The sequence below is a fragment of the Hippocampus comes genome, unplaced genomic scaffold (assembly GCF_001891065.2).
Source record: "Hippocampus comes isolate QL1 unplaced genomic scaffold, H_comes_QL1_v1.1 scaffold283, whole genome shotgun sequence".
In the NCBI taxonomy this organism is placed as follows: domain Eukaryota; kingdom Metazoa; phylum Chordata; class Actinopteri; order Syngnathiformes; family Syngnathidae; genus Hippocampus; species Hippocampus comes.
In genome coordinates this window covers 39367-64404 of record NW_017806234.1, presented here as the reverse complement: position 1 = coordinate 64404, position 25038 = coordinate 39367, and the positions used below count along the sequence as shown (strand labels likewise).

Here is a 25038-nt window from a genome sequence, read left to right as displayed (position 1 = left end):
ATATATATACACACACACACACACACACACACACACACACACACACACACACACACACAGTATATACACACAAGAAAACAATGGCAAATTCTGATTTAACGCAAACAAAAAAAGGTTGAATTACATCTCTGATTGCAAAAATTTCAAAAAATGTGTTGAGCAATGTAATTTTTTCAGTGTTATCAATTAAATTCATTATTTGCAGACAGCGCATTGTCATTATCACCAGAACTCATTTCAGACGAAGCAACAGGTGAAATTACACAGAAAAAAAAAAACTAACGTGAAGAAGCACAAATATTTTTGTAAGCTTCAAGCAAAGTGGGAAGTGTCACATCGGCTCATCACTTGTCTAGCCATCACATTCGCGTGCCAAATATTTTCCCCCAGCAAGCTTACCGGGCCTGGGACAAGGTTCGAATGCCAAACATACACAACCAGATGAAATCAAAGTCATCTCAGACACTATTCTAAATCCCAGTGGAGCGTTTTGGTAGAACTCTGATAAAACCACCTTCCTCCCGTGAGTCATGGAAAAAAAAAACATTCATCAAACAAATGCTTCATCCATAGATTCATTTGTGACCTGTGAGCACTTGACAGTGACTGTAATGGAGCAGACCACATGTGGGGGAGGCGGACTGCAAAAAAATGCCACTTACCACCCATGTTAAGAGCAGGAATGTGCCAGCCTATTTGCTGTTGCCTGGCAGCTCTAATTCCAACATGATGCAGCCAACAGCAGAAAGCTGCTAAAACAAACGGCATTAGGAGTGAAGCCTCTCTCGGGTCAGCATAAATATTATCAAGCCAGAGTTGATAAGGCACTCAACTCTCAGGAAACCCGATAGGCGTGTGAATTTGAATCCTTACCTGAGTTTGACGCCAACTTTCCATTTACACAGCCTTTATTTAGAAGTTGGGAAAGCAGAATTTTCCACTTGGAAGGCATATACTACGCCCCATCACAACTACAGGATAGAAAACAGAGAGGACAGCTCCTAACAGTCGGCATTCATTCCGAGACTTGTGCCACACTTGGATAGTCCAAATTCCTGATCAGCAATGCGCCCAAATTCCTGTTGTGCAGCAATCACAGGGACAATCTCTTGACTCACCCACAGGATTCATGATCAGCAGTGCATCACATTTTCTGCTCTCTGCACTTAGATTTCAAAGGAGGGCGGATGCAGATGTCTACAGACATACCGTACGAGATGCAAAGGAGGGAAAAAGTGTCAGTTCAATATATTACAGAATGCAAACTAAAGCAGAAGGTGTGGGTCTCTTTACACCTCACAACTTGAGCCAAGACTCCTCTCATAATTTCTCATTTCCTTTCTATATGCTCAATAACTAACTACTTATTAAAAAGAATTTGAAATAATACATTAAAAAAATCAATTTTCTTTCATTACAACGATGAGAAATGGCAATGCAAAATGATGCTTCTCCACATTGCACAAAGACAACGGTGGTGTTTCTACCGTGCCTTCTTACATTTGTGGCAAATTATCATTGAGTCTCATATCACACACAATACAGGTGACTGACTTAAATTTGGATTCACTATGCTGGCAAGAGGAGCTCAGGTGAGCGCTGCATGTGACAAGCCTCAAACATGTTTAACACGAGTGAGAATTATTCACATGCATTTGTTTTGCAATGATATGCCACTTTGCTAATAATTTTGCAGACCCGCCCCACCGAGTTTTTAGACTCAACAGTAGCTCCCCTTTTCAGAACAAACTCATTATCATCTGAGGCACTGCTCCATGAACGCAAGTACTCAATATGGAAACTTTCCGTTTTGTATCTTGTAATAAAGTAACAAAAACTACCAATATTATTGTGGGCTGTACAATACGGCATGGCCATGTAACGCTTTAACAATCTTTGCTCTATGTATGCCACATTGACTGCCTGGCAATTCCTGCGCTTCCATTTGAAACCATAAATCCTGTCTTGATCTTTTTAGTTTTACATTCTTACATACACTTCTTTTTTTTTTTTAAAGTTCAATTTAGATGATCCAGATCTACACATAATACCCATCGCACCCAAGATACAAAGAAATGTAAGCCTTTACCTCTTTAATGCAAGACCTGGTATAAAGCCAAACTCACAATTGTGGTGTGTTTTTCTACACTAAATGAAACTTGATTCATCATAAACAACCTACATGCTACTTAATGTCAAAAAGAAAAATATGACCGATGCCATAAAAGAAGTTCACTGTTGATGTAAATAATGTGAGGTAATTTGGGGATGGGAATACCGTACTGCACAATGGAACAGTGTTTCATACACAGTTTGAGCTTAAAGGCTCACTACTAAGCTGCACTGTTTATCAAATAAAATACCCCACTTGAGCTCATAATTTCTCTGCCTCACAGCAAGATGCATCGTGTCTAATTTTCCCCTTCAGCATCAACAAAGAAAGACACATCCGTAAACTCATCTGAAGGAAAAGAAATCGGATATAAAATGTTAATTAGAAGGATTGAGAGGTGGAAGTAGATTCAGATAGCTTGAATAGTGAATAGCCTCAATTCTGAGCAAAGCTATCCATCTCCCAGAGGCACGCCACCCTGATAATGAGGCGTACAGACATGACAGTAGTATTGATTCCTTTAGTTATTGGATTGAAAGCAATTAACCTAATGTAACCAAATGTACAACTATTCCAAGATGAATTACCTCCTCACAAATGGTCTTTATTTCCGCTCTGGCTTTTGATAGATTAGTGATCTAGGACACTAAAGACAACATCGCGTCGCTGATATGGTTTCTTTAAACCAGCTAGGTAGCTAGCTTCACAATTCTCTTAGACCAGCCCAAAACAATAAACACACAAAAGAAAAACTGAAAAATACATTCTGGTGTAACAATATGGCAGGCACTAAAGTTAGCTAGTAGACTATAACCTCGCCTTGAATAGGAGCATTAAGTCGGAGAATTGTGTAATAGAACCACTTCTACTAGTCACCACTAGACTGCTAGTAGGCCTATAACAGCAACAACAACAACAACAAATAATAATAATAATAATAATAATAATAACATATTTAGATCACCTTTCAAGGGGCCCAAGGTTATGGCTGAACTAACTAACGAGGTGGGGCTTGCTGGTGAGCACCTGGTGGCTAGGATTGCAGCCATGGGACTTGCTTGGGCAAGCCCGAAAAGGCAACTTGGGTGCCTCTTCCAATAGATTCACGCACCATGAGAGGGGAAAAGGGGTCAGCTGCCCTGTGAGCTGGACGGTCCGATGCCCGGCTACAGAAACTCACTCTAGGAACCTGCATGGTCACCTCTCAGGCAGGGAAGGAGCCCAAGCTGGTGTGCGAGGCAGGGAAGTTTGGACTAGCTATAGTCGAACTTGCATCATCATACAATTTGGGCTCTGGTACCAGGACACTCCACTACTCTGGAGCGCCTTCTCTCACTGTGGTGTAGGCTTTCTTATTGCTCACTGGTTTAAAAAAAAGACTCCACACCTATGTTAGAGCTTAGAATAAGTTACACTTTGCGGCGTGTTACAGCAGGGGCTTCCAAAGAGGTGCCCATGGGCCCATGAGGACCACATGAGGAGCCCCGGGGGCTGCTGTAAAAAGAGCTCACCAGTGATAGGAAATGGTGCATAGGAAATTGTGATTTCCAAGGAACGTTTTAGAAGTGATCATTTAAAAATGTGAACACTAGCAGAGATTTATGAAAATAGTGTCGGCTATTGATTTGTCTGTTTCCTAATTATTCTGACAATTCATCAACATGAGCAATGTCTGTCTGAAAGATGAATACCACTACACTATTAACAATGACACAGGCTATTAAGTCGTCTCAAGTCAAATGTATTTGTGTCGCTTTTAATCACAAAACAGTCTCAACGGGCATCACAAGCCCACACAGTTGACAAATATTAATCAGATCCCCTGATCTTAACGCCAAACAAGACTGAAGGTAATTTCAGCAAATTTGTTATTTCACATTTTACCAGCCCTCAACACAGTTGTTGCTTCCTATTCAGCTTTTAGCACTTTGGATCATCGTTACATAATCAACTTTACGAGGTTGTATACATGTAAGAGGTGAAAAGCCATTTTGTCTCACAATATGAGCTTACTGTTACATAAAACCGACTATTTTCCGATTACAAGATGCTTGTTCAGTTTTTTGCACATTTTGATGGATGCCTATGTCGATTCTAATTATTTCATACTCTAACAACATATTGAACAAATAATTGGTTTTGCATAGTAATAGTTTGCGTTCCTACACCACCACTGTGGCAACACCTTCACTGAGCAATCAAAAATGTGCCGCTTATCATTGTTAGCAAACGCTAATCTGTGCATCCAACAAAACTCGACTAAGTATAGCCAACCTTTTGGTGTTGATATAATCGTGCTTTCATGTAGTCCTGCGACAAGACTCTGGCCCTCACTTGAAAATAGTGGATCTTCACCCATCCCCGCTGCCAAGAGAAACTCGGTGTGAGAGCAGTTCTGTAAATTCAGAAAAGATCGCTTGCAAACACTATTTCAGGAATGAACAGATCACAAAATATTTACTTGGCTGTTTAATTTTACATTTGATATGTAGGAGGACCCGTCACCTGATCTCAGTCTTTTGGGGGCCCCCTGAAATTGGGGCTGAACGAAATTAACAAAATGTCTCTCTCCGTATTAATTTATTGATTGATTCAAACTGAGCAATCGGATGAGCAATGCACCTAGATACTGTACTCCTATTGGATGGCGATGCACTTTTAGGGTTGCATCTGATTGGTCAACGTCAGATAAAAAGCATACAAAGTACGCAAGTATTTATCATATTTATCTTTGCCATTCGCATACTGCACACGCTATGCTGGTGATGATGAGATTTTTTTCAATGTACCCTATATTTGCAGTGCTCGTATTTGGTCACTTTCATAGAATGAAAGTCTTTGAAAACCTTTGTCTAATAGTTTTGACGGTTTAACGGGTAGACACAAACGTTGGCCACAAATCTGCACTGCGACCAAAATCGGATCCATATCAGAAAGCTCAATCACCTTCTGGTATCATGAGCTAGCAAAAACATGTCCATTTGTCACCGGCATGGATTTGCTGTCATGCATCTTCATGACACCAGCCACAAAGGTCAAGGAACGATCATGTGACCTAGCAGAGAGTCAGAAGAGAAGTCAGACATCTGAATGCTGAGGTCTTCTGCAAGAGTGAAGCTAAAGGCACATTCAACCTGACAGTATAGAAACTCCTTGTCTATAGCTGTGCTGCTGCCTGCAGACGTGGCCACCAAACAAAAATGCCACCAAAGGAGGACACAATTTCATTGAAAGTTAACGGATTCAAAAATGTCACTTTCCAGTGGCTGCTCTTGGTTGACGTCTAGTCCAGGTCGTACCCCGTTTCCCACCAAAGTCAGCGGGGATAGGCTGAGCACAAGCGTGTAGAAAATGAAAACTGTTGATCTGTTGATCACTTTTTATTTCCATTGGTTTCCCGGGATGTATCCAAAAGTGCTGAGGGGGGAGCATGAGTGTCTATTGTGTTTTGTGGTCATTTCAGGACAATTTCATTAATGTCTGTGAGGCTATTACATGGACCTTGGCAGAGAGATTTGCACTCTTCAAATGCCCTGCTGGTTACATCACAAATCTGAGCTGAGAATGCTCCTTTTTCCCCCCTGAGGTTGCAGCCTTTGCATTCCATATATCATGGATTAATGTGACTGGCCATGCATGTGAAATGGACTTTTAGGACCTCTCTTGGATTTTATGGCATTGGCTTGATTTGTTTCTTTAGTGCTGCGTGTAGCACATACCAACTGTCACTCAAAATGTCTGTGTCCACATAGCCCGTGGCCAGTGTCAATGACCAATCTGTCATTTCTTCACTAACCAAGTGTCTACTGAGCAAGAGAGACAATTGCCTCAGGCCCCAAGCTGAAGGCGCTCCCGAGAGCCAACTAACATATTAGTGATAAAAATATGGCACCGCAAAGACAGCATGTTGTGTTGACCCTAGCTGTCGGTTACTGCTGGCTAGTACGAGACCCCAAACAAATGACTGATATTAGTCCATATCAACAGCACGAGTGGAAAACTCCGTAGATAGTGCCATGACACGTCCGTGTGTTAGGAGAGGCTAACTGGACCGGCACTGATTTCAATCAAAAGCGAGATCCGAAGGTCCTTGGATATGGAAGACATCGTGGCTGCATTTCACAGGCCAAGGCCTGCAAGCAGCAGCTCTTTAAAAAAAGGGCACCACCACTGCACTGTGTACCAGTGTATTGGCAATGGCACAGTCGAAATGAAACAAGCTTAACATTGCTTAGTGTCACGAAATTTCTATGAATCGTCACCCAAATTCACATGTACATCTCTACTCATCCTCACTTCAACTTGTAAAAATATCAAAACAATCGCAACCGTATTTGGGATTTTCCTCATTAAGCGACATTACAGGAAAGTCATCTCAATAAATTATTTTAACAAGATGTTTTCTCTGTTTGGTCATATGACGTTTGCAAGTTGAGCCGTGATTTGTCATTACCTGAGCAACTGTGATGTCGTTTTTTAGTGGACAGAAGGTGACAAAATGGCCACCCCCTGAGATGGATAAAAACGGGTGGACTTTGCGGCTTAATTCATATTCAACAAACACAATATTAATTTTAGACTAATGGGGCCATAGAACTTATCATTATAAAGAACATTTTTTGGGTTGACTTCCCTTTTAAGCTGTGGTGAGCACCTTTGGAGAGGAGGATGTTTAATGTCCACCAAGTGCAAAATATTGGTGTGATCGTTTTTGAGATTGATGTGGGGCATAGGTAGAAATGCCCAAGTTGATTTTGGTAACGTTTTATGATAGTTTTCTGATACCAAGTGACGTGAAGCTTTTTTTATGGAGAGGAAAACAGTGAATGCCCATAAAATCCAAAATATTGTGGCGATAGATAGTTTGGATATTTGCAGAGATTGCTGTGGGCATCGGCAGAGAATTTTGGTCACCTATGGTCGTCGTTTTCCACAATTAAACAAGGTTAAGCTTGTTTTCTATATTGAGTGTGTATGGGGAAGAAAACCTTTTGACACGCATAAAATCCGAAATACAGTGGTGATTATTTTGATATTTTCAGCAGAGGTTGAAGTGGGTATGATGTGCATGTGAATTTCGGTAACGATTGGACCAAACTTTTCGGACAGCTTTTAAAAATGCGGCGTTTTAAACCACCCCCTTGTCAATTCTTCAGTACTGTAACTTGGACGTGTTTTTATTATTCTGAAAATGTTGCACATTTGAGGTATTTTTTTTTTAGACCTACGATTTTAAGATTTTTTTAGTTATCTTACATAAATATCTTGTCTTATTTATCGTCTTTGCTTTGTGTGTTTGTTTGTTTGTTGCCTGTACGAGGGGCTCGACAAACGCCATGACCAGTCCAAATATGAAAACAAAAGTTTCTCTGGGGGCAAGCACAGCATACTTGGAGCACAAATGTCCACCAAAAACGCAAGGCAGTCAGTTTGGCTCCCATTTTAACACCGAAGGCCAACTTTATCTTTGTTGGCTGCAGTGAACGTTTGAGCCGATAGGCAAAGAGGCTTAAGGCTTACTTGTCATGTGTGATATGCTCCTGGATGGCCCCGAGCGACTGCGGGCTCTCGGCGCCCTGTAGCAGCCTGCAGCTCGCCAGGTGCCGCTGGTAGCGCTCCTTCAGGCAGCCGTTCTCGGTACACAAGTCGCACACTTGCCGCTCAAGCTCCTCGATCCGCGCCCGCTGCCTCTCCAGTAGCTCCTGCTGGGTCTCGATGATCTTGTTGAGCTCTTGCAAATACTCCGCAGCCCTGCCGGGGTTCTCGGCGGCCGGGCTGTCCATGTCGTCGTGGCGCAGGAAGCGGCTCGTGTGTTTGGGCGACGCTCCAGCCGGGGAGCTTCAAGCACAACGCTCGGGCGGGTTGTTGCGCCTTTTACGCCTCTCCATTGCTTGTGACAGCGGAATCCCGAATCGAGGCGTTCTTAGAAGCCAGCCCGGTCGCGACACTGTCGGCTGTCGGTCACGTACAAAAAGTGTCAACGTCACAATGAGCTGGTGGCCACATGTGACGGGCTTATCGCGGACGCGGTGATCTGACTCCGCGAGGATGGCAAGTCCACGCAGCCGCCGCCGCGACTTTCTGTAAACAGACGCCGGCTGTCAAGTGGGCGGAGTTTACAAGTTTTATGAATCTGACAGCAGGTCGAGTTGAGCGCATTATGGCTCAAGACAGATTACACGGTGACCCACATTTCGCTTCCGTTTATTACACATACAACGCACCAATATCACAATTCGGATACTCGACATCGCGGGTGGGCAACTTCAATGCTGGAGGCCACCATTTTTCATCAATGCAACCGGGGGGGCACATGGGACCACCCACTTCCTAACCAGATGTACGGCGAATAGGCCATTTTCAATATGGACAAAATAGGTGTGCACACTTGAAAAATACGGGCATTTTCAGACTACTTTTCTCAATGCACGTCTAAAAGAATTCACTATCCAAACCCAGCAGAGAGCAAAATAACCAAACTGTGATTTCCCAACCCCCAATGACAAGGGCTGTCTTCTGCATATCATTCCAAATCTGCCAAAAAATATCAGTCCGACTCATGATGTAGTATAGGGCAATATAAGACCCTGCGTATGGGCAACTAAGAAATGCCCACCATCTAATGGTGATTGCTGATATTACAACCTAAAACTACAGTCATTTCTTACATATTCGCAGATTTGCCTTTTCAATTTTTTTTCATTATTTTGGACTTTTTCTGGATTTCGCAGGGTTACAACCACATCACCCTCCCGTCGTTTCTCCTCGGTTTTTCATTGAACCTATATAGTGTTTTTCAGCATCATAATTTGGGGGATTTGTTCAAAAAGTTTTTTTTTGTAATTAATCAAGGAGCCACTCAAGGGCCATCAGTTGCCCATCCCCAATCTACATTCAAAAGAGCAAACTCTGACCTCTGGTATAGAGAAACTGCTTGCCAAAAACCATTTGGCAAAATCCCGTGGGGGCGCCTGTGGCCGCCTTGCCATTCCTGTCGGGTGTCAATCGCAGACCACATCATGGATCCCCTTTCAACTAACCGCATCACTTTGCCTTCGCCTCGGATTTCGCTCGACAGCTTCCAGCTTGATGGGGTGACAGGTGGGCTTTCTGCAAACTATGTGCCTTCACAGAGAGAATAAACTGAACGTGATTTGTGGGAATGACTGCCTTAATGAGTCCTAGTTGGATTGTACGCTCACATTTACACAGCAACATGCCACAAGCATTAAATAGCAGTCATTTGGAAACTGCCACTTCCACATTTGCATTTATTCACATTTGAACTGAGATTTGAGTAGTCAATCAAAAGCAGCCTCATGCAAGCAGCTCGTGAGTTATTTCCAATGTACACAGCCACAGGGTGCCCAGCACGCATGTTTATTCAGCCAACACTTGGAGATAATACTACACTTAGAATACCCTTGGGCCTCGGTTGTGGCTATTCCAGCGTTACATGCCTGAACTTCCCTATAAACGGCCCTCCCATGCATGAGTTGATGCTTTCGGTTTTACACCTTCCCCGGGGAAGAGAGAAATATTGCACAACAATGTAGCTGGTGCAGAAAATATTAAGTATTTCATGTCAGCTGCGCAAGCATGCGGAATCTCTGTCCAAAAAGAGCATTCACTGACTTGTCATTTGCCAAAAGCTCTTGAGTCAATAAAATAATTGTAAGAAAAAAAACAAAATATGAATGATACATTTTCTATGCGCCATGTGATAAACATTAAAATGTTACTCTTCTACTCAAGATTGTGTATGGAACTTGCTGACATGTGGCAATTGATCCAGGTGCCAAGGAACCACCATGTGGAAAAGCCAAATGATCATTGGGATGTTCAAAATGTGTCATTGATCGATAAGCTCAATTGCGAATTGAGCTCAATTGTACTTTGTTCACCCTATTTCTAACATTGAATGGCTGCCCTTTGACAACTCAAAGGCTGAATTTTGATGAATCACTTTTATTTGAAGAGGCAAATTAACACAATGAACCAAAGTGAGGCAGGGAAAAAAAAAAGACATTCTCAATACAAGGTCTTGAAAAACAGGAGCCGGCCAATAACAGCACAAGGACAATTCAGCTGAAGAAACTTTGGTTTATACACACACACACACACACACACACACAGAACACCTCAAGAGGGCCGGACAGGTACGCTCTGCCATGAAAACTCTCTCATATGTATGTGTGTGTGTGTGTGTGGGTTTATACACACACACACACACACACACACACACACACACACACACACACACACACACTGCTATAAATACCTGCTTGCACAGGTGCGTAAGTGTAAGTGTACCAATATTAAGATGCAACAATTTTGCAGTCACATCCAACAGCTTTCATTCTGAGGCGGATGAGGTGCATTCAGTGACGACCGTCTATGGGACAGGAGGGGTGCTGAGGGCTTCGTCAGTGTCTTGTAGAATAGAGACGCAACCTGAAGCTGCTGTTTGCATCGCACCGGGGTGTAGGGTAGTAGGGGCGGTTGATGGAATCTGGGGCTGAGGAAAGAGCCAGGAGGGGTGCAGGTAAATTCAAAGGTACTTCTCAGATGAGAAAAGGTTAGAAAGCATGCGCTGGGTAAAATTAGCAGATTCAATTCGCAGAAGTGCTTAACGCTTGGACTACCGGGATTTTGAGGCCGACTAGAGCTGTCAGTTTGACGGATGGTGCTCTGTTGCGCTCTGACTGTGACACCATCATCTAAAACGATAATTACTCGCTCACGTCTAATAAAGGTATCTTGTTTTTTAGAATTATTTTGTGAGTATTTCATGTCATTTATGTCATTAATGAATCAGCAACAGTTGGTGGGGTGCCTATTGTCCCACGCGGCTTTCGCTCTGCGTGCGCTTCAGCTGTGAGAAATAGTCATGAGTAATGTAAAAATTAGTTTACTGCCGAATGAAAGGAGACGCGTGTGGCAAAAGATTTGATTGCACTTCACTTCGGAGAGGAACAAAATCATAAGTATGGCGCAAAAAACAACTCTGTCCCGAGCGCACTCTGCATCTCTTTTTTATTCCACAAAGGAATGCTTTCAGCAAGCATCACACAAGCTCTCATCTAACAGCCCTTTTTTTGTTTTTTTACAAGACGAAACATGGCTCTGCCAGGGCAGGGTGACTTTTTTTACTCAAGACGCTGTGTGTCAGTCGAGGAAGTCATCCTCAGACTCGACAATATTTTGAAGCAGAGGTAATGCTTTCTCGATTCCTCTAGATTTTTTTTTTTAGATCATGGTGACCAACAGCATTTCTCAATGCAGCCACTGGTTGGTATGGAAACCCAGTGGCACCTTGCGTAAAATGAAGTAGAGCTGTCAAATTGACAGGCGCCCTGGTTTTGTAGTTGTTTTTGTTTTTTCCTGTAGTTTTGTCTTTTGTTTTGGCATATGGTGTTTGTTATCCTTCGTGTGGACCCGTTGTGGACTGTTTCCACAACATTCGTCAAAGAGGAAGATGTGCGTCTTGGTTGCGCCTCCTCGGCATGATGCATGGTGGACCAGCATTGATTTTGATGGGGGCAATGCCGGCGTGATTTGACTGTCGCCGCTGGTGTTTTTTGCACCTGTAATGGTCAGCATTTTTCACAGTCCCCTTTTGTTCAGCAGATATGTCAGCACTGTTGGACAGACTGCATTGGTGCTCTTGGATGAATGGCTGTTGGAGTGGAGGATGACGAGAGAGGAGCGTTAGCGCAGAGCGCTGATGCGTATTTGGAACTGAGAGTCGCCGCTCAGGAGTGAAGCCCAGCTAAATTTGATGGAAGTGAACCAAATTCTTTGATCGTCAATGGATGCGACTGCTTCTGGTTTACTTTCAAACTGAGCTTGTAGTCGACATGTGGCAAGTTATGCACGTTTTGAGCATGACGTCTCTGATCCACTGGTGAAAGGAGACATTCTGCGTCTTGTATGAAGGAATAATGACTCATTTATATTGCTTCATACCATAAAATTGCACCATGGGAATGCAATATACGGAGGATTAGGAAAAGTCAAGAGGCCAGAAGCATTGTATCTCTATACACGCAGAGTCAGAACACATCTAAGTTTGAAAACCGTCAACATGACGGCTCTTGTACTTCTGGTGTTAATTTATAACAAGACTGACTTGTCGACAGACACCTACTCAGTTAAAGTGGCTGAGAAAGCACGGACACGTTTGTTTGACTGCAGCAGCATCACTGTGCTCTTGTGGTTATCTTTGCAGGACGATCACTCCTAGCCCAGAGGAGCAAAGGTGCTGAACTTTCTCCATTTCTACACCATTCAGCTTAGCATGGACTGACCAACATCACAGCTTTTAAAAGTTACCATATTAAATGCCTTCCAGCTTGAGGCAAGTTATTAATTCTAAATCGTAGGTATGCTGAGAGGCCCCCCCCCCCCTTTTTTTGTGAGGCATTTTTCCCCATCGGGAAATGCTTTTGGAAAAATCAAAATGGATGTGTGTTTTACCCATGAAAAGATAATTGTGAATATGGTATTCGTTTCATCAGAGTATAAGTCTGTTTTCGGGACATGTGATGAAGGTCAGATTGCATTTGATCCTGGAGTTAATCAGAAACCCGGGCAATTCCAAAGAGCTTAGATACTTTTTCTTGCAACTGTATTCAGTCATTGTTTTTTCTGACAGGAACTATCATTCTGAGTGTGTCCTACCAGGCGGAGGCCTCCTGATGATGAAAGAGTAGGGGTGCGGCTGCTGCTTGCGATGGCACAGCTCGTGGACAACTGCGGGAGACAAAACTATTACGTTTTGCATGTTGGTAGTTGGTGGGAGGACCCAAAAAAGCAGGGAGGCAGGGTGGCTGACCGAGATGTATTGAACAAAAATGCAAACAGAAGTACACAGGAGAAACTAACTCAAAAACTCACTCAAATAAAGTCCAGAAAATCACAGGAAACCAAAGTAGCAAAAAAAAAAAAAAACCTAAGACGGAAAACAAAACATGACATATGCACAGAGAAACACACAACAGCAACAATGATCTGACACAGACTGGTTGGGCAGGGAGTCCTTTTAACAAAACACGAACTAATGACAAAATGACCAGCAGGTGTGCCGCTGCAGGAGGAGACCTACAGTGCCATCTGTTGGTCACAAACAGAACCACCCGAACAAAAACGGAACAAAAGTGAAGAGCTGAGAATCACCGCATTCAAACCGGAAAACAGAAGATGTATGGTGGGGAGACTGCCACAAAGTAGCCCACCAGAAATTCTCCCATCGCTAAAACTATAAACAATGTGTCGTGTACATATGTAGGGTACCATAGAAATAAGATGTTGAAAAGGGCATTCAATCCCAAGCTTTGAAATGTACTGTTATGATAAGTTCGCTTCTTAAAATTTTCTGTCCACACACAAAAACTACCACCTCACATTGGTAAAAAGAAACCGACAAAGCCACTCTTTGAAATAAATCTCACAACAAATTTCAAAAATGAAAGTGTGAGCCTCAGGTGAGCGCTCAAATAGAAAGGGTGCGGGAATCTGCACACAAAAGGCTATAAAACAAGTCCATACAGTACTGGTGTGTTACAATGACGATAAACAGGTCCAGATGAGACCGATATTGTAGTACTGGAGTAACTGGCACCCTACCGAGGAAGACGATGGATGACAAGGCGAGCAGGGCAAACGTGAAGAACAGCATCAGGTGGTAAGCACGGCCCTCTTCCACTTTTACATGTGGAAGAGCATCTGCTCGGGAAGAGAGCAGGATGAAATCACAGACTAAATGTTTTCCAAGGCCTGGTAACAGTTACAAATTACTTACAGAAATGTTGTTTCAAAACAACACAATACAGATCTCATCAAGTACTTATGTGTACTGTACTTATCTATTTATACACCTTTATATATATATATATATATATATATATATATAATATTCGTCAAAGAAAAATATGTGCGCGTTGGTTGCACATATATATAACATTACAAGTAGTGTCAGGTTTACAGCCATTTTGCAAAGTTCAATTCATTTCCAAAAAGCAAAACAAGGTATAATGTAAATCTTAAAAGTTATTTGAGATACAATGTCATTTTCAGAACATTTATTGTGCAGCTCTTGATGAAAAGGATCGGTTGGCGAGTAGCTCTAAATCTTGTGTCAGCCAGGCACAAGCCCCTGCACTTGCAGACTCACTTGCAAACTTCAAGTTAATCTACCGCGCGTGTCGACTCGTCATTTCTAGAACATCTTTGACCTATGAGGAAAAATGGAACGTGCCCGTACCGGTAAAAAAATAAAATAAAATAAAATAGAGGCCCAACCAGCACACTTGGCATCTCTTGGCTTGATAACAGCAGTTGGTCACTAAGAGGGAGAACAAGCAATGGGGCAAGCACCCAACCATGTCATCTGCACAATATATTTAAGAATTTACTTATGCGAGTCATATAGGAATCAAAACTAATTGAGTTATTCCTCTGCATCAAACATTTTCAAGAGGCAACCTTATTGTGACTTCCCATGAACCCGCAGAGGAAAACTGACCTTGTGTGTTTGCACCAAGCTCAGCCACGTGTATCAAAGTGACCGGGATGATGAGACTCTGACCCGAGGAGGCACTGCTGATGGTAATGGAAGCAGAGCCGGCTGCTCGGAGGTCCAAAGCCCTGATGGTGTACTTGGACAGACTTGGGAAGTCGGACTGTGCCTCGGCCTTTTGAATACCAATGACGGGAGAATTGGAGACCACCTAAGAAAAACAAAGATATTTCATTCGATTCGATTTCCTCACACAGACCAGGGCATCGTTATTTTTCTGAAAACCACGATTGCCCCTAACCTCCATGTCTGCTTGGGCAGCAGCTGGAACAAAGACTGTGAGCTCCGCAGTTGGACGCAGGTTTGAGAGCGTCAGCTCAGTTCGGTCCGAGTACATGCCGGGCTCTATTGGCAGTCTGGCGCTGACCTGCTCCCCCGAGAAAGCGCTGCCCTCCAGGGCAGCCTTCACCAGCAGGTTACTCAAGGTCATGCTCGCAACTCTGGTCAGTTGGTCTGCCGTTGGCTGCAAGGTCACGGAACACGTGTAGAAGCCTATGGCAAGGACAAAAAGGAAACGGGAGGCTGAGGGTGACAGAATGATGCCAAATAATGTATTATTAAATTACAGTTGAAAAAAGGCAGTTATAATCCTCCAAGTGGGATCATAATACTTTAGATAGCGCATCAATTTCTGATCTGCTCTCATCTCTGAATTTCTAAGTGAAAAGTAATTTGGTCACATGTTCCCATGAGCACTCGGTTGGAATGAGCAAAGTGGGTGCCTCATTGACCAGGCTGTGGATTCCCTCCGAGGGGTCCGAAACACAATGAGACAAGCTTTCAAGCATGAGGGAGCCTTTGGAGCTCAATACTTACAACATGGTGCCTTTTATGGGCAACGTTAAAAACACTCCTTGGGCCACGCAAATACTGATTATAGACTGTAAGCAGTACTTACCTTTCACCTTCACATGGAGCACATAGCACAAGTTTGGTTCATGGCAACCTTGTTCGACAGAGCCCTCAAGTCAAAGTTATCAGACGCAGTATGACTGAGGGGACATTGAAGCCTCAGATTTTCTTCTTTTTTTTTTTAAATTGAATTATGACACACAAGGTAGTAAAATTGCCTGTCTCTTGCCAGGGTTATCACTGTAAATGAGAACTGGTTCTCAACTTGACTGACCTGCTTAATGTTAAAGGGACAGCGTGTCAAATGCAATTGCCATCGGATGGTGAACCAATAGAATGCAATGACCTAAGTTCAAAAGGGCATGCACTTCAAAGCATGCGCACTACGGTTCCTCAGCAAGAGCACACTTCGCAAGCCCATCCCCAATTTCTTCCGCAGAGGTGCAAGCATATGTCGTTGCAAACGACCTACCTGAAGTGAATGAGTGCATTACATTTGTTGCACATGCTGCAGTCAAGATGTCGAAACAGTTAAGTTTGTCTCCTTTGAGTTTCCGTAGCAGAAAAAAAATAATGGCAAAACATGGAATTCGTCATTACTAGACCTATAAATATATTTCCATAAATGTAAGTTGATGTGATAGAATTGTTTTTCATATTCCAGAAATTAATAGTGGGGTTTAAAATGAACGAACATTGACAAATCAAAAATTGAGTGATGAAAAATGCATTCTCGAGCTCATTACAGACCCACGTGGCTGGGGGGTGGGTGGGGGGGGGTCTTTGGATGTTTCCACAGGAATATCAAGTCAGATAAGACGTACCACTGCTGGTGTCAAAGCTGGTGTGCGTTTTAAAGACGCTGCTTGCTGGGAAATCAACAGCATCGTTGGTAAAGCTCAGGTGGCAAGCGACAGAGGTTTCTGGCTGCAGTTGCGCAACGGCTTCGGTCTGGAAAGAGGAGCAGGTTCCTGCAGGATACATTACAGTGGCATAAGCGAAGGCCGACAATCAACACCGTGGTTACATGAATTAGAGGAAGGACGGGAAGGCGGAAGGAGCTGTGCAGGTAGGATTTGAGTGAGAGATTTAATACGCTTCACTGTTCGATATCTATTTGAATTGAAATTGAGGGCTTACACAGCAAAGTGAGGGAAGTTGGTACGTGTATTTCATTTTATCAAGTATGAGGGCTCACATTGGAGAGCAGTATTGTGCGGGTTTTCACATTAACACTCTACCATGCTTATGCTTAGTTCCTCACCTGAGCAAGTGGCCTTCAAGGTTCTATGAACATGTGTAACAACGGTGCTCGGTTTTGGGTTGAGGAATGAAAAGCAAACCAATTCAGTGGACAAACAGCAACAGTTTCAATGTCCAATGATGAAAAATGTTATTCGGCCTAAGAATGTACTTTTTTGCATTAAACCAGGGGACACCAATGGTTTTGTCAAACCAGGGGACACCAATGGTTTTGTCGTTGGACCCCGCTTAATTAGGTACTGATCATATGAAGTTATAATTTTCATTTTTGTGTGGTGATTTAGTGATTATCGGCATGAGTAGTGACAAAAGGTGGACTAAAATTGAGTCCTTTCAGTACCGATGAGGTTGGTTCCTTGTCCTCTGGTCGTGAGAAAGACTTCAGTCTGCTTGCCAGTTTCCACTGGTAAGTCTTGTTGTGCTTTTGCAGCTGTGTTGGTAGCTGATTCCACCACAACCTAACATTCAGGAGAAAAACAATCAATGAATACAATTAGCAATCACAACCTTCTCAATTTTGCTAGGGTCAGATGCAAATTTGAAAAAAGTAACACCTCATGGTTTGATAATACATAAAATAAGAGATACAGTATCTGTATAAATATTCAGGTTAGATTCATCTTCGGGGAAATACACTAAATGGGACGCAATGACAGAAATCATCAAAAGTCTCTGGAAAAGAAAAGTGGGGTGACAGTGAAAAAGCAACCAGAGTGTTGAGGCACTGCTTTGACCCTTTATTTTGTCAGTGGGTTGGACGTGATCTGGTGCCCTTTGACATTTTAGGTCTGGTTCCAGAACGTCTAATACCCTTACATGGTTCTTAGTCGAGCATTCTATGCTGTTACTTTGTTGGTACCGATCACCACCTGTTGGGTGACTTTGGCGTGTAGTTTCGTATATAAACACTTTACTTTGCCACTCATGTGTCATGTCTGCTTCGGTGTCCAAATTCTGCCCCTTGTGTCACACTCCGGAGTTCACCATGCATTGTTCAGACAGAATCTCTTTCATCACAACTGACAACCTGAAGCAATAAATAAATAAATCTCGCCAATTTGGCATTTGGTATTTCAGTGAATTATATCAGATGAATTAATATAAGTTGCTATGGTGCATCAAGACGACTTGCATTACCTCTATGTATGTTTTCAAAACACCCGGTATCTCATAGTACACAGTAGCTGCCCCAGAGTTTCTGGCTACAGCCGCACCAGTTTTGGAGTCGACCTGGAGTATGGCATTGGCTGAGGAGCTCCAAATACCGTGGCCTCCTGCAGAGGAGATTGAAAAAGTTGCCCCAGATGGTAAAACTAAAACTGTTCAGGGGAGTTTACATATTTACATTCACAAAGTTTCTCACCGTCTTCACTGTCCAGCTGAGCAGTAAAGCAAATGACGTCTCCCACCACCAGCCTCTGGGCCTCTTCTGGCTGGATGGCATGCTCCACAGGAAGCGGAATGTAGTCTGCCACAACAGTGTTTTCACTGTCGTGCACAGACAGCAGTGTGAGACCAGTGTTGACGGTCCGGACTATCATAGTATGGTTACTTGGCCCAAACCCGACCTGCACCAGGTCAGCCCTGACAGACAGGAACAAAACAGCCATTAAAAAAATGTGCTGGCTTGTCCAAGTTTTTCTTTTTCTTTTTTGACCATTAACCATGATTCAAATTTTACGCACGAAAAAGAAAGAAAGTCATGATTATACTGGTGATAAAGCAGATACCGCAGCATATTTCGACACGCTGTTCGTATTGGTGCTCTGATTTGATAGGAGTTAAACTCCGAAGCAGTTCGCATATGAAGCATGACAAAGCTCAAAAAACTGCTGCTGTCGATTGTATTTGGCATAGAAATCTTCCATTGGTAATCTCAAATCAAAAATCCGACCAAATACTGTGGCCAGTAATATGTGAAAATAAACAAGCAGTGAAGCGTTTCAATTTTGCAGATACTGCTTTCCTAAACAGGTGTTGCCGTCTGACTCCACCGAAAGAGCATCGAACTCCCAGATGAAATATCTGAGTGTCTCTTGGAGATTTTAGAACAATTAAACACAGCCTATTCTTTTTGTCTGTGGAGTCTCAGCCTTGTATGACACCGATTTTGATTGGTTTCCCCTCAAAGTGAATGTCAGCATCTTGAGTGCACTGTAACAGAATTAATTTGTCGCGAAGAATGATGAGGAGGCCCTCGCAGACTTTCCTTCCGTGCCAAACACTCATACTCATTGAAGTCACTCACACCACAACTGAACTCCTTGTGTTTGAAACCATGGAGAGGGAACAGCCGAGTAAATTAACGTAGTGAATTACAAGGCGCATCTGCCTCATGAATCCAAACCATATTGGCAGTGTTGAAATGTTAATTTGCCGACTTCAGAACGCACAGAGCATTGTTAGAATTTGTGTGAGAAATGTCTAACTGCTCACAGCTCCAGCATTGAATTGTCAATATTTTGGCTTGATTGCCTTTTGGAAATTACACATGAAGATGGCGCAATGATTAATCGACAACTAGTCGATTATCAAATTAGGTGAAAATTGTTTTTCATCAACCTACTAATTGTTTAGAGACCTTGTTTAATTTTAGACTGTCCAAGACCACAGAATTTCAGACCGAACCAACAGGTTTAAATATTCTCAGATTTCTGGAGTCCTGCATGAGAGCAGACTCAAAATCTTTGTGCCAAACCCAAATACAAATTTGCAAACATCTGCTTTTACACTGGAAAGCGAACATCAGCATTTTTGCCAATTTACTGACATATCAAGACCCAAACTAGCAACTGAAATATAATTAACTTTTGTTGGTGCTTTTTTTTTTTTTTTACAAAAGGTAGCAAGGTATCAATACGATCACCCAAACTCATGATGTTCAAGCATGTTTTTCAATGAAATTGGCATGATTCTTTGAATAATGGATAATTTAGGCCACAGATTGGGGAGACAGCAACTCAGTCTCAAAATCTGCTGTGTAAACACAAATTTTTAAAAAAGTTGTTTGAGAGACACAATTTCCATCCTGTCTGCTGTCGAGGTGCACTTGAGAAGACGCCGAGTCCCCTCAAACATAGCGCAGAGATGCAGAAGCATTTGTGCAAGATCAAATCCGACCAGCAATCCCTATCCCTCCTGGCCTGCAAGTGTGCATGGTTTCGGTGCGGTGAATGGCATTCAAGATTGAGAGTGACGATTTGACTAAGTGAATCATTAATTAACATGTTTCGCTAATAGACATTTCGAAAGAAATCCATCCATCCATTTTCCGATCTGCTTATCCTCACAAGGGTCGCGGGGCGTGCTCGAGCATATCCCAGCTGTCTTCGGGCAGTAGGCGGGGGACACCCTGAACCGGTTGGCAGCCAATCGCAGGGCACACAGAAACTAACAACCATCCGCGCTCACATCCACACAATTTCGGGTGTTCAATCGGCCTGCCATGCATGTTTTTGGAATGTGGGAGGAACCCGGAGTACCCGGAGAAAGCCCACGCAGTCCCGGGGAGAACATGCAAACTCCACACAGGGAGGCCGGAGCTGGAACTGAACCTGGTACCTCTGCACTGTGAGGTCGACGCGCGAACCACTGGACCACCAGGCCGCCTCATTTGGAAAGAAAATTACAGTCAAACCTCGGTTTTCGTCCATAATCCGTTCCAGAAGGCTGTTCGAAAACTGAAATTGTTCGAAAACCGAAACCACGCTCTTTTTAAAATAAAAATGTTTACTGAACACGTCTGCTCACAATGGAAAGCAACACGAGGAAGCGTTGCTTCCACGTCTACCCGAGGAAGCGTCACTTCCTCGTGTAAGGAAGGCGAGAGGAGTCAAATGGTGCATTCAAGTGTGCTCAGTTTGTTCGAGAACCGAAATTTGTTCGTCATCCGAGGCATAAAAAAATCAAAATTTTTGGTCGAAAACCGAATTGGCCAAGAACCGAGACGTTCAAAAACCGAGGTTTGACTGTATGTTAATTATCCAAAGTTGTTGGCATTTGGCATCGTACAACAGACTCATCAAGCAAACACGTTTGAGCGACTTGTGGCTTTTGGCACACCACTCCTCAGCTACGAGCACAAAAGTTTTCACGAGCAACGACAGGGAGAGTGGAAACTGACCTGTTAGTGGAGAAGGTGAGATGGCTGTTGGAGCTGTGCAAGACCTCTCCAGTGCTGGCGTGAAAATAAACGGTGAAGGTGAGGACTATGCCCAAAGGGAGGGCTTTCAGGCTCTCCTTTGTGTATGTATGTAACGCTGGACTGGTACTGAAGCGCATATAGGACACCGGCACCACCTGAGGGATGAGGATGGTGGCTGAGGAGGGCAGTGTTGCCTTCAGGGACAATGTCAACTCAAGACTTTGTACAACTGTTTATCACAGAGCAGACGGCCTACAAAGCTCCCTTGAACATAAACGTGGATGCACATTGGAATAGGAAACACCATCAAAGACACCATCTTGACAAAACTGAAAAACATAATTGATGACATTCTTTTTAAGATCATTTGACTATTTCATTAATACTTATTTATAAACTTATAAACTCGGGTTATTATGAAAGCATGGGATGTATTTATTTGCAAAAGTGGGTGGCAACGAACTGGGGCAAGGCGTCTCGTATTATGGATGACCACTATTTGAGGAATTAGTCCACTTGCTGCAGTATAATTCTTTTTTCTGGATTAGAGAAGTGGTGAAAATTTGGTCACCGAAAACGTTTACACGAAACAGGTCACAGGAACCCTCTCAAACTGACCTTGACTGCAATGATGAGAGTCTGATTGACACCAAAAGACTCTTGTAAAGTAACGAGCAGTAGTGACGTGCCAGTGATTGACCCAGAGTGGAGGAAGCCCTTTTCATCAACTTGAGCGATAGCAACCTGGTCAGCGTCATCCAGCATACGGTATGACAGCGCATCCACATCATCTCTAGTACACAAGACAATACAATAATTACAAATCAGTTTGTCTCAGCATTTCATTGAGCAACAAGATCAACATGCAAATTGAATTAACCTGTTTGTGTGAAGTTTGAGGACTGAGTTTGGAGTCATGAGAATCTCTTCGGCCTCGACTTTGGGATTAATCATGTGCACTTTGTCATAGACCTTGAGGCAAACGTCATGACAACATCTTTGTTAGGGCACAAGTGACACGTCGGAGTCTGACACACTGTAAAGTTGAGTGCATTGGTCTTGAATATACACTCTTATCCCTTCATAATATTTCACAGACAAATAACTTCACTGCTCTGCTGTTTCTGACGGTTGATTTGGAAAGAGGCAGCAGAGCATAGGGTTGGTTCACTGTGGTGATTAGCTCATATTTGTGTCAAATCTAAATACAAGACCATTTTTAGAGTTGTACCTGAATTTGGACCTCATCTTCGAGGTCTGGAAGATTACCACCAAGTTGACCAAAACCAGGGTCGAGAACTCTGAGGACAACCTTGAGCCCAGTCTGCCCTCTTGTCTGACCAGTCACACTCATGCCGAAATTGTACTCCGAGTTAAGCGCCACGTTAGCCTGAGATTTTACAAGAGCAAATCAAGTAAAACGTGAATGGGGGTAGAACAGTGAAGGTAGCTACTTCAGTAAATGCAGAGTCAGCAAGAAGTGGTGAAAATTTGGTCACCGAAAACGTTTACACGAAACAGGTCACAGGAACCCTCTCAAACTGACCTTGACTGCAATGATGAGAGTCTGATTGACACCAAAAGACTCTTGTAAAGTAACGAGCAGTAGTGACGTGCCAGTGATTGACCCAGAGTGGAGGAAGCCCTTTTCATCAACTTGAGCGATAGCAACCTGGTCAGCGTCATCCAGCATACGGTATGACAGCGCATCCACATCATCTCTAGTACACAAGACAATACAATAATTACAAATCAGTTTGTCTCAGCATTTCATTGAGCAACAAGATCAACATGCAAATTGAATTAACCTGTTTGTGTGAAGTTTGAGGACTGAGTTTGGAGTCATGAGAATCTCTTCGGCCTCGACTTTGGGATTAATCATGTGCACTTTGTCATAGACCTTGAGGCAAACGTCATGGCAACATCTTTGTTAGGGCACAAGTGACACGTCGGAGTCTGACACACTGTAAAGTTGAGTGCATTGGTCTTGAATATACACTCTTATCCCTTCATAATATTTCACAGACAAATAACTTCACTGCTCTGCTGTTTCTGACGGTTGATTTGGAAAGAGGCAGCAGAGCATAGGGTTGGTTCACTGTGGTGATTAGCTCATATTTGTGTCAAATCTAAATACAAGACCATTTTTAGAGTTGTACCTGAATTTGGACCTCATCTTCGAGGTCTGGAAGATTACCACCAAGTTGACCAAAACCAGGGTCGAGAACTCTGAGGACAACCTTGAGCCCAGTCTGCCCTCTTGTCTGACCAGTCACACTCATGCCGAAATTGTACTCCGAGTTAAGCGCCACGTTAGCCTGAGATTTTACAAGAGCAAATCAAGTAAAACGTGAATGGGGGTAGAACAGTGAAGGTAGCTACTTCAGTAAATGCAGAGTCAGCATGCTGCAAGTCAGCCTGATAAAAGGAATTGCGAAAGAGACGCATACCACAGAGTATCTCGACTGCACATCCACGATGTCCTTTTTGGTAGTGGACCAGTGGAAGCTAAGTCCTGGCAGAGCATTAGCAAATGTGAAGGGTGTTTGACTATTGGTCAAACCCATCACATACACAGGCATCTACAGAAGGAAACAAGATGCAACAAGGGCCAATGCCAATCATCTTCTCCAAATTTTTGTTTCATTGGAAACAGTATTTACTTAAAATGTACATTCACAAGGCTGTACCTGCGCTCCCGCCTTGATTCGTATATTGGGTGCTTGAATTCGAATGGCAGTCAAACGCACAACCTCAACTTCCACTTGATCCTAAAAAAACACAGGACTGCCATTAGCAATTGCATCTGTTCGAAGAAAACTCACCTGCATTACCCCATCTTATTTTTTATTTTATTTTTTTTACCTTTGACACAACAACCAGCTTGCCCGTTTCAGCATCGACAACTTGGATGAGTCCCGTCACCGTGACGTTACCAGTAGTCATACCCTTGACGTGACCGATGCGGTTTACAGAGGCGATGTCCTCATTCGTGAGAGAAAACAGAACATTGGACTGAGCCTGCGGGCCACCCTCAGATTTGATCTAGAGACAGGGGTATAATTGAGTTCCACACAAAAGAGATTTTAGCACTGTAATTCAAGAGCCAAGATATTTCACAAAAGTCATGGTCGTTCATAATTACAGTCAAACAATCATTACATGAACCTTTTCCATAAACTTTCTGAAGTGGTACATCACTTGTGTATTTTCCATCCATCCATTCTTTACCACTTATCTGGGTCGCGGGGCAAGAGCAGGGAAGCCTAGACTTCCTAATCCCCAGCCACTTCATCCAGGTCTTCACAGGCCAGCCGGGAGACAGAGTCTGTTCAGTGTGTCCTGGGTTATCCCTCTAGGGCGGGGGTCGGCAACACGCGGCTCCGGAGCCGCATGCGGCTCTTTAGCGCCGCCTAATGGCTCCCTGGAGCTTTTTAAAATGTTTGAAAATGGAAAAAGATGGGGGAGTGGAAATATATTTTTTGTTTGAATATGGTTTCTGTAGGACAAACATTTTTAACATTTTCCAATACTGTAAAAATATGTCGAATAAATATTACATTTCAACATTTCTGTCAACGAAAATTTGCGTCATAGCCTGCGACACACGTTTCTATTAGCAAAGCGGTATGCCAGGCAGGTGGCTGTTGTAAGAAGAAACGGCGTTTCATGTCCAATTCACCGAGGGAACTGGCAAAGCATGGCAATCAGAAGGACCGAGAAAAGCATTTTAAAACGGTAACGTCAGCTACGAAAGTTAACACGCTGCAAAAGTGTGTCCCGTATTTCGTTCATCTTAGCCGCCGTTCTGGCTGTTGCTCATTATGGCAGGCGTGTGTAAGTGTGTGCGTTTGTGTGCATGTGCAGTCATGGGTCGATCGCGTGAGGCTGGTTGATCGAAAAATAGCGCTTTGGTCAAAAAAGGTTGGGCCCCCCTGCTCTACAGCAGGGGTCCCCAACCGCCGGTCCGCGGACCGGTACCGGTCCGCAGGGCATTTGGTACCGGGCCGCACAGAAAGAACTTGCCTTATTTCCGTTTTATTTATTTCGGAATACGAAAGATGTTTTATTTTGAAAAATTACCGG

The 25038-nt window shown here is 43.2% G+C and overlaps 3 protein-coding genes across 7 annotated transcripts in view; all 3 read right to left on the bottom strand.

The window, feature by feature from the left end:
• Window positions 1-8208, bottom strand: part of iqsec1b (IQ motif and Sec7 domain ArfGEF 1b) — a 108858-nt gene extending 100650 nt beyond the window's left edge. For 3 of the 4 annotated variants that reach the window (XM_019856542.1, XM_019856534.1, XM_019856543.1), the window contains exon 1: window positions 7634-8208. In XM_019856542.1, the coding sequence (XP_019712101.1) occupies window positions 7634-7896 (263 nt within the window). In that variant the 5' untranslated portion in view covers window positions 7897-8208. Of the gene's footprint in view, window positions 1-4387; window positions 4481-7633 lie in introns of those variants that run through there. The other variant, XM_019856537.1, reaches the window with a different exon arrangement.
• Window positions 8209-10373: 2165 nt separating this feature from the next.
• Window positions 10374-22370, bottom strand: LOC109507246 (nuclear pore membrane glycoprotein 210-like). 2 transcript variants are annotated; one of them, XM_019856544.1, is made up of 13 exons: window positions 22184-22370; window positions 21833-21924; window positions 21571-21745; window positions 20932-21107; window positions 18172-18392; window positions 17946-18082; window positions 17149-17266; window positions 16370-16516; window positions 14935-15185; window positions 14640-14844; window positions 13742-13840; window positions 12797-12868; window positions 10374-10631 (listed from the first exon to the last, which is right to left on the bottom strand). In XM_019856544.1, exons 1-13 carry the CDS (start codon window positions 22304-22306, stop codon window positions 10540-10542), a joined length of 1908 nt encoding a protein of 635 aa, XP_019712103.1. In that variant the 5' UTR covers window positions 22307-22370; the 3' UTR covers window positions 10374-10539. The 2 variants fall into 2 exon arrangements, with proteins under 2 accessions (XP_019712103.1, XP_019712104.1); XM_019856545.1 differs by lacking the exon at window positions 13742-13840.
• Window positions 22371-22474: 104 nt separating this feature from the next.
• The window catches only part of LOC109507240 (nuclear pore membrane glycoprotein 210-like), a 19429-nt gene continuing 16865 nt past the window's right edge, over window positions 22475-25038 (bottom strand). The window contains exons 17-22 of the mRNA XM_019856527.1: window positions 23818-23997; window positions 23643-23723; window positions 23403-23534; window positions 23112-23270; window positions 22761-22852; window positions 22475-22673 (exon numbers count right to left, since the gene is read on the bottom strand). Of these exons, the coding sequence (XP_019712086.1) occupies window positions 22475-22673; window positions 22761-22852; window positions 23112-23270; window positions 23403-23534; window positions 23643-23723; window positions 23818-23997 (843 nt within the window). The remainder of the gene's footprint in view (window positions 22674-22760; window positions 22853-23111; window positions 23271-23402; window positions 23535-23642; window positions 23724-23817; window positions 23998-25038) is intronic.

Coding starts and splice junctions, on each gene's coding strand:
- LOC109507246 (XM_019856544.1), bottom strand. CDS start 22,306: ATGAGTGTGACTGGTCAGACAAGAGGGCAGACTGGGCTCAAGGTTGTC. Junction 16,517..17,148: donor ACAAGGAACCAACCTCATCG/GTACTGAAAGGA, acceptor TGTATCCTGCAG/GAACCTGCTCCTCTTTCCAG. Junction 13,841..14,639: donor GCTTGGTGCAAACACACAAG/GTCAGTTTTCCT, acceptor CTTCCCGAGCAG/ATGCTCTTCCACATGTAAAA.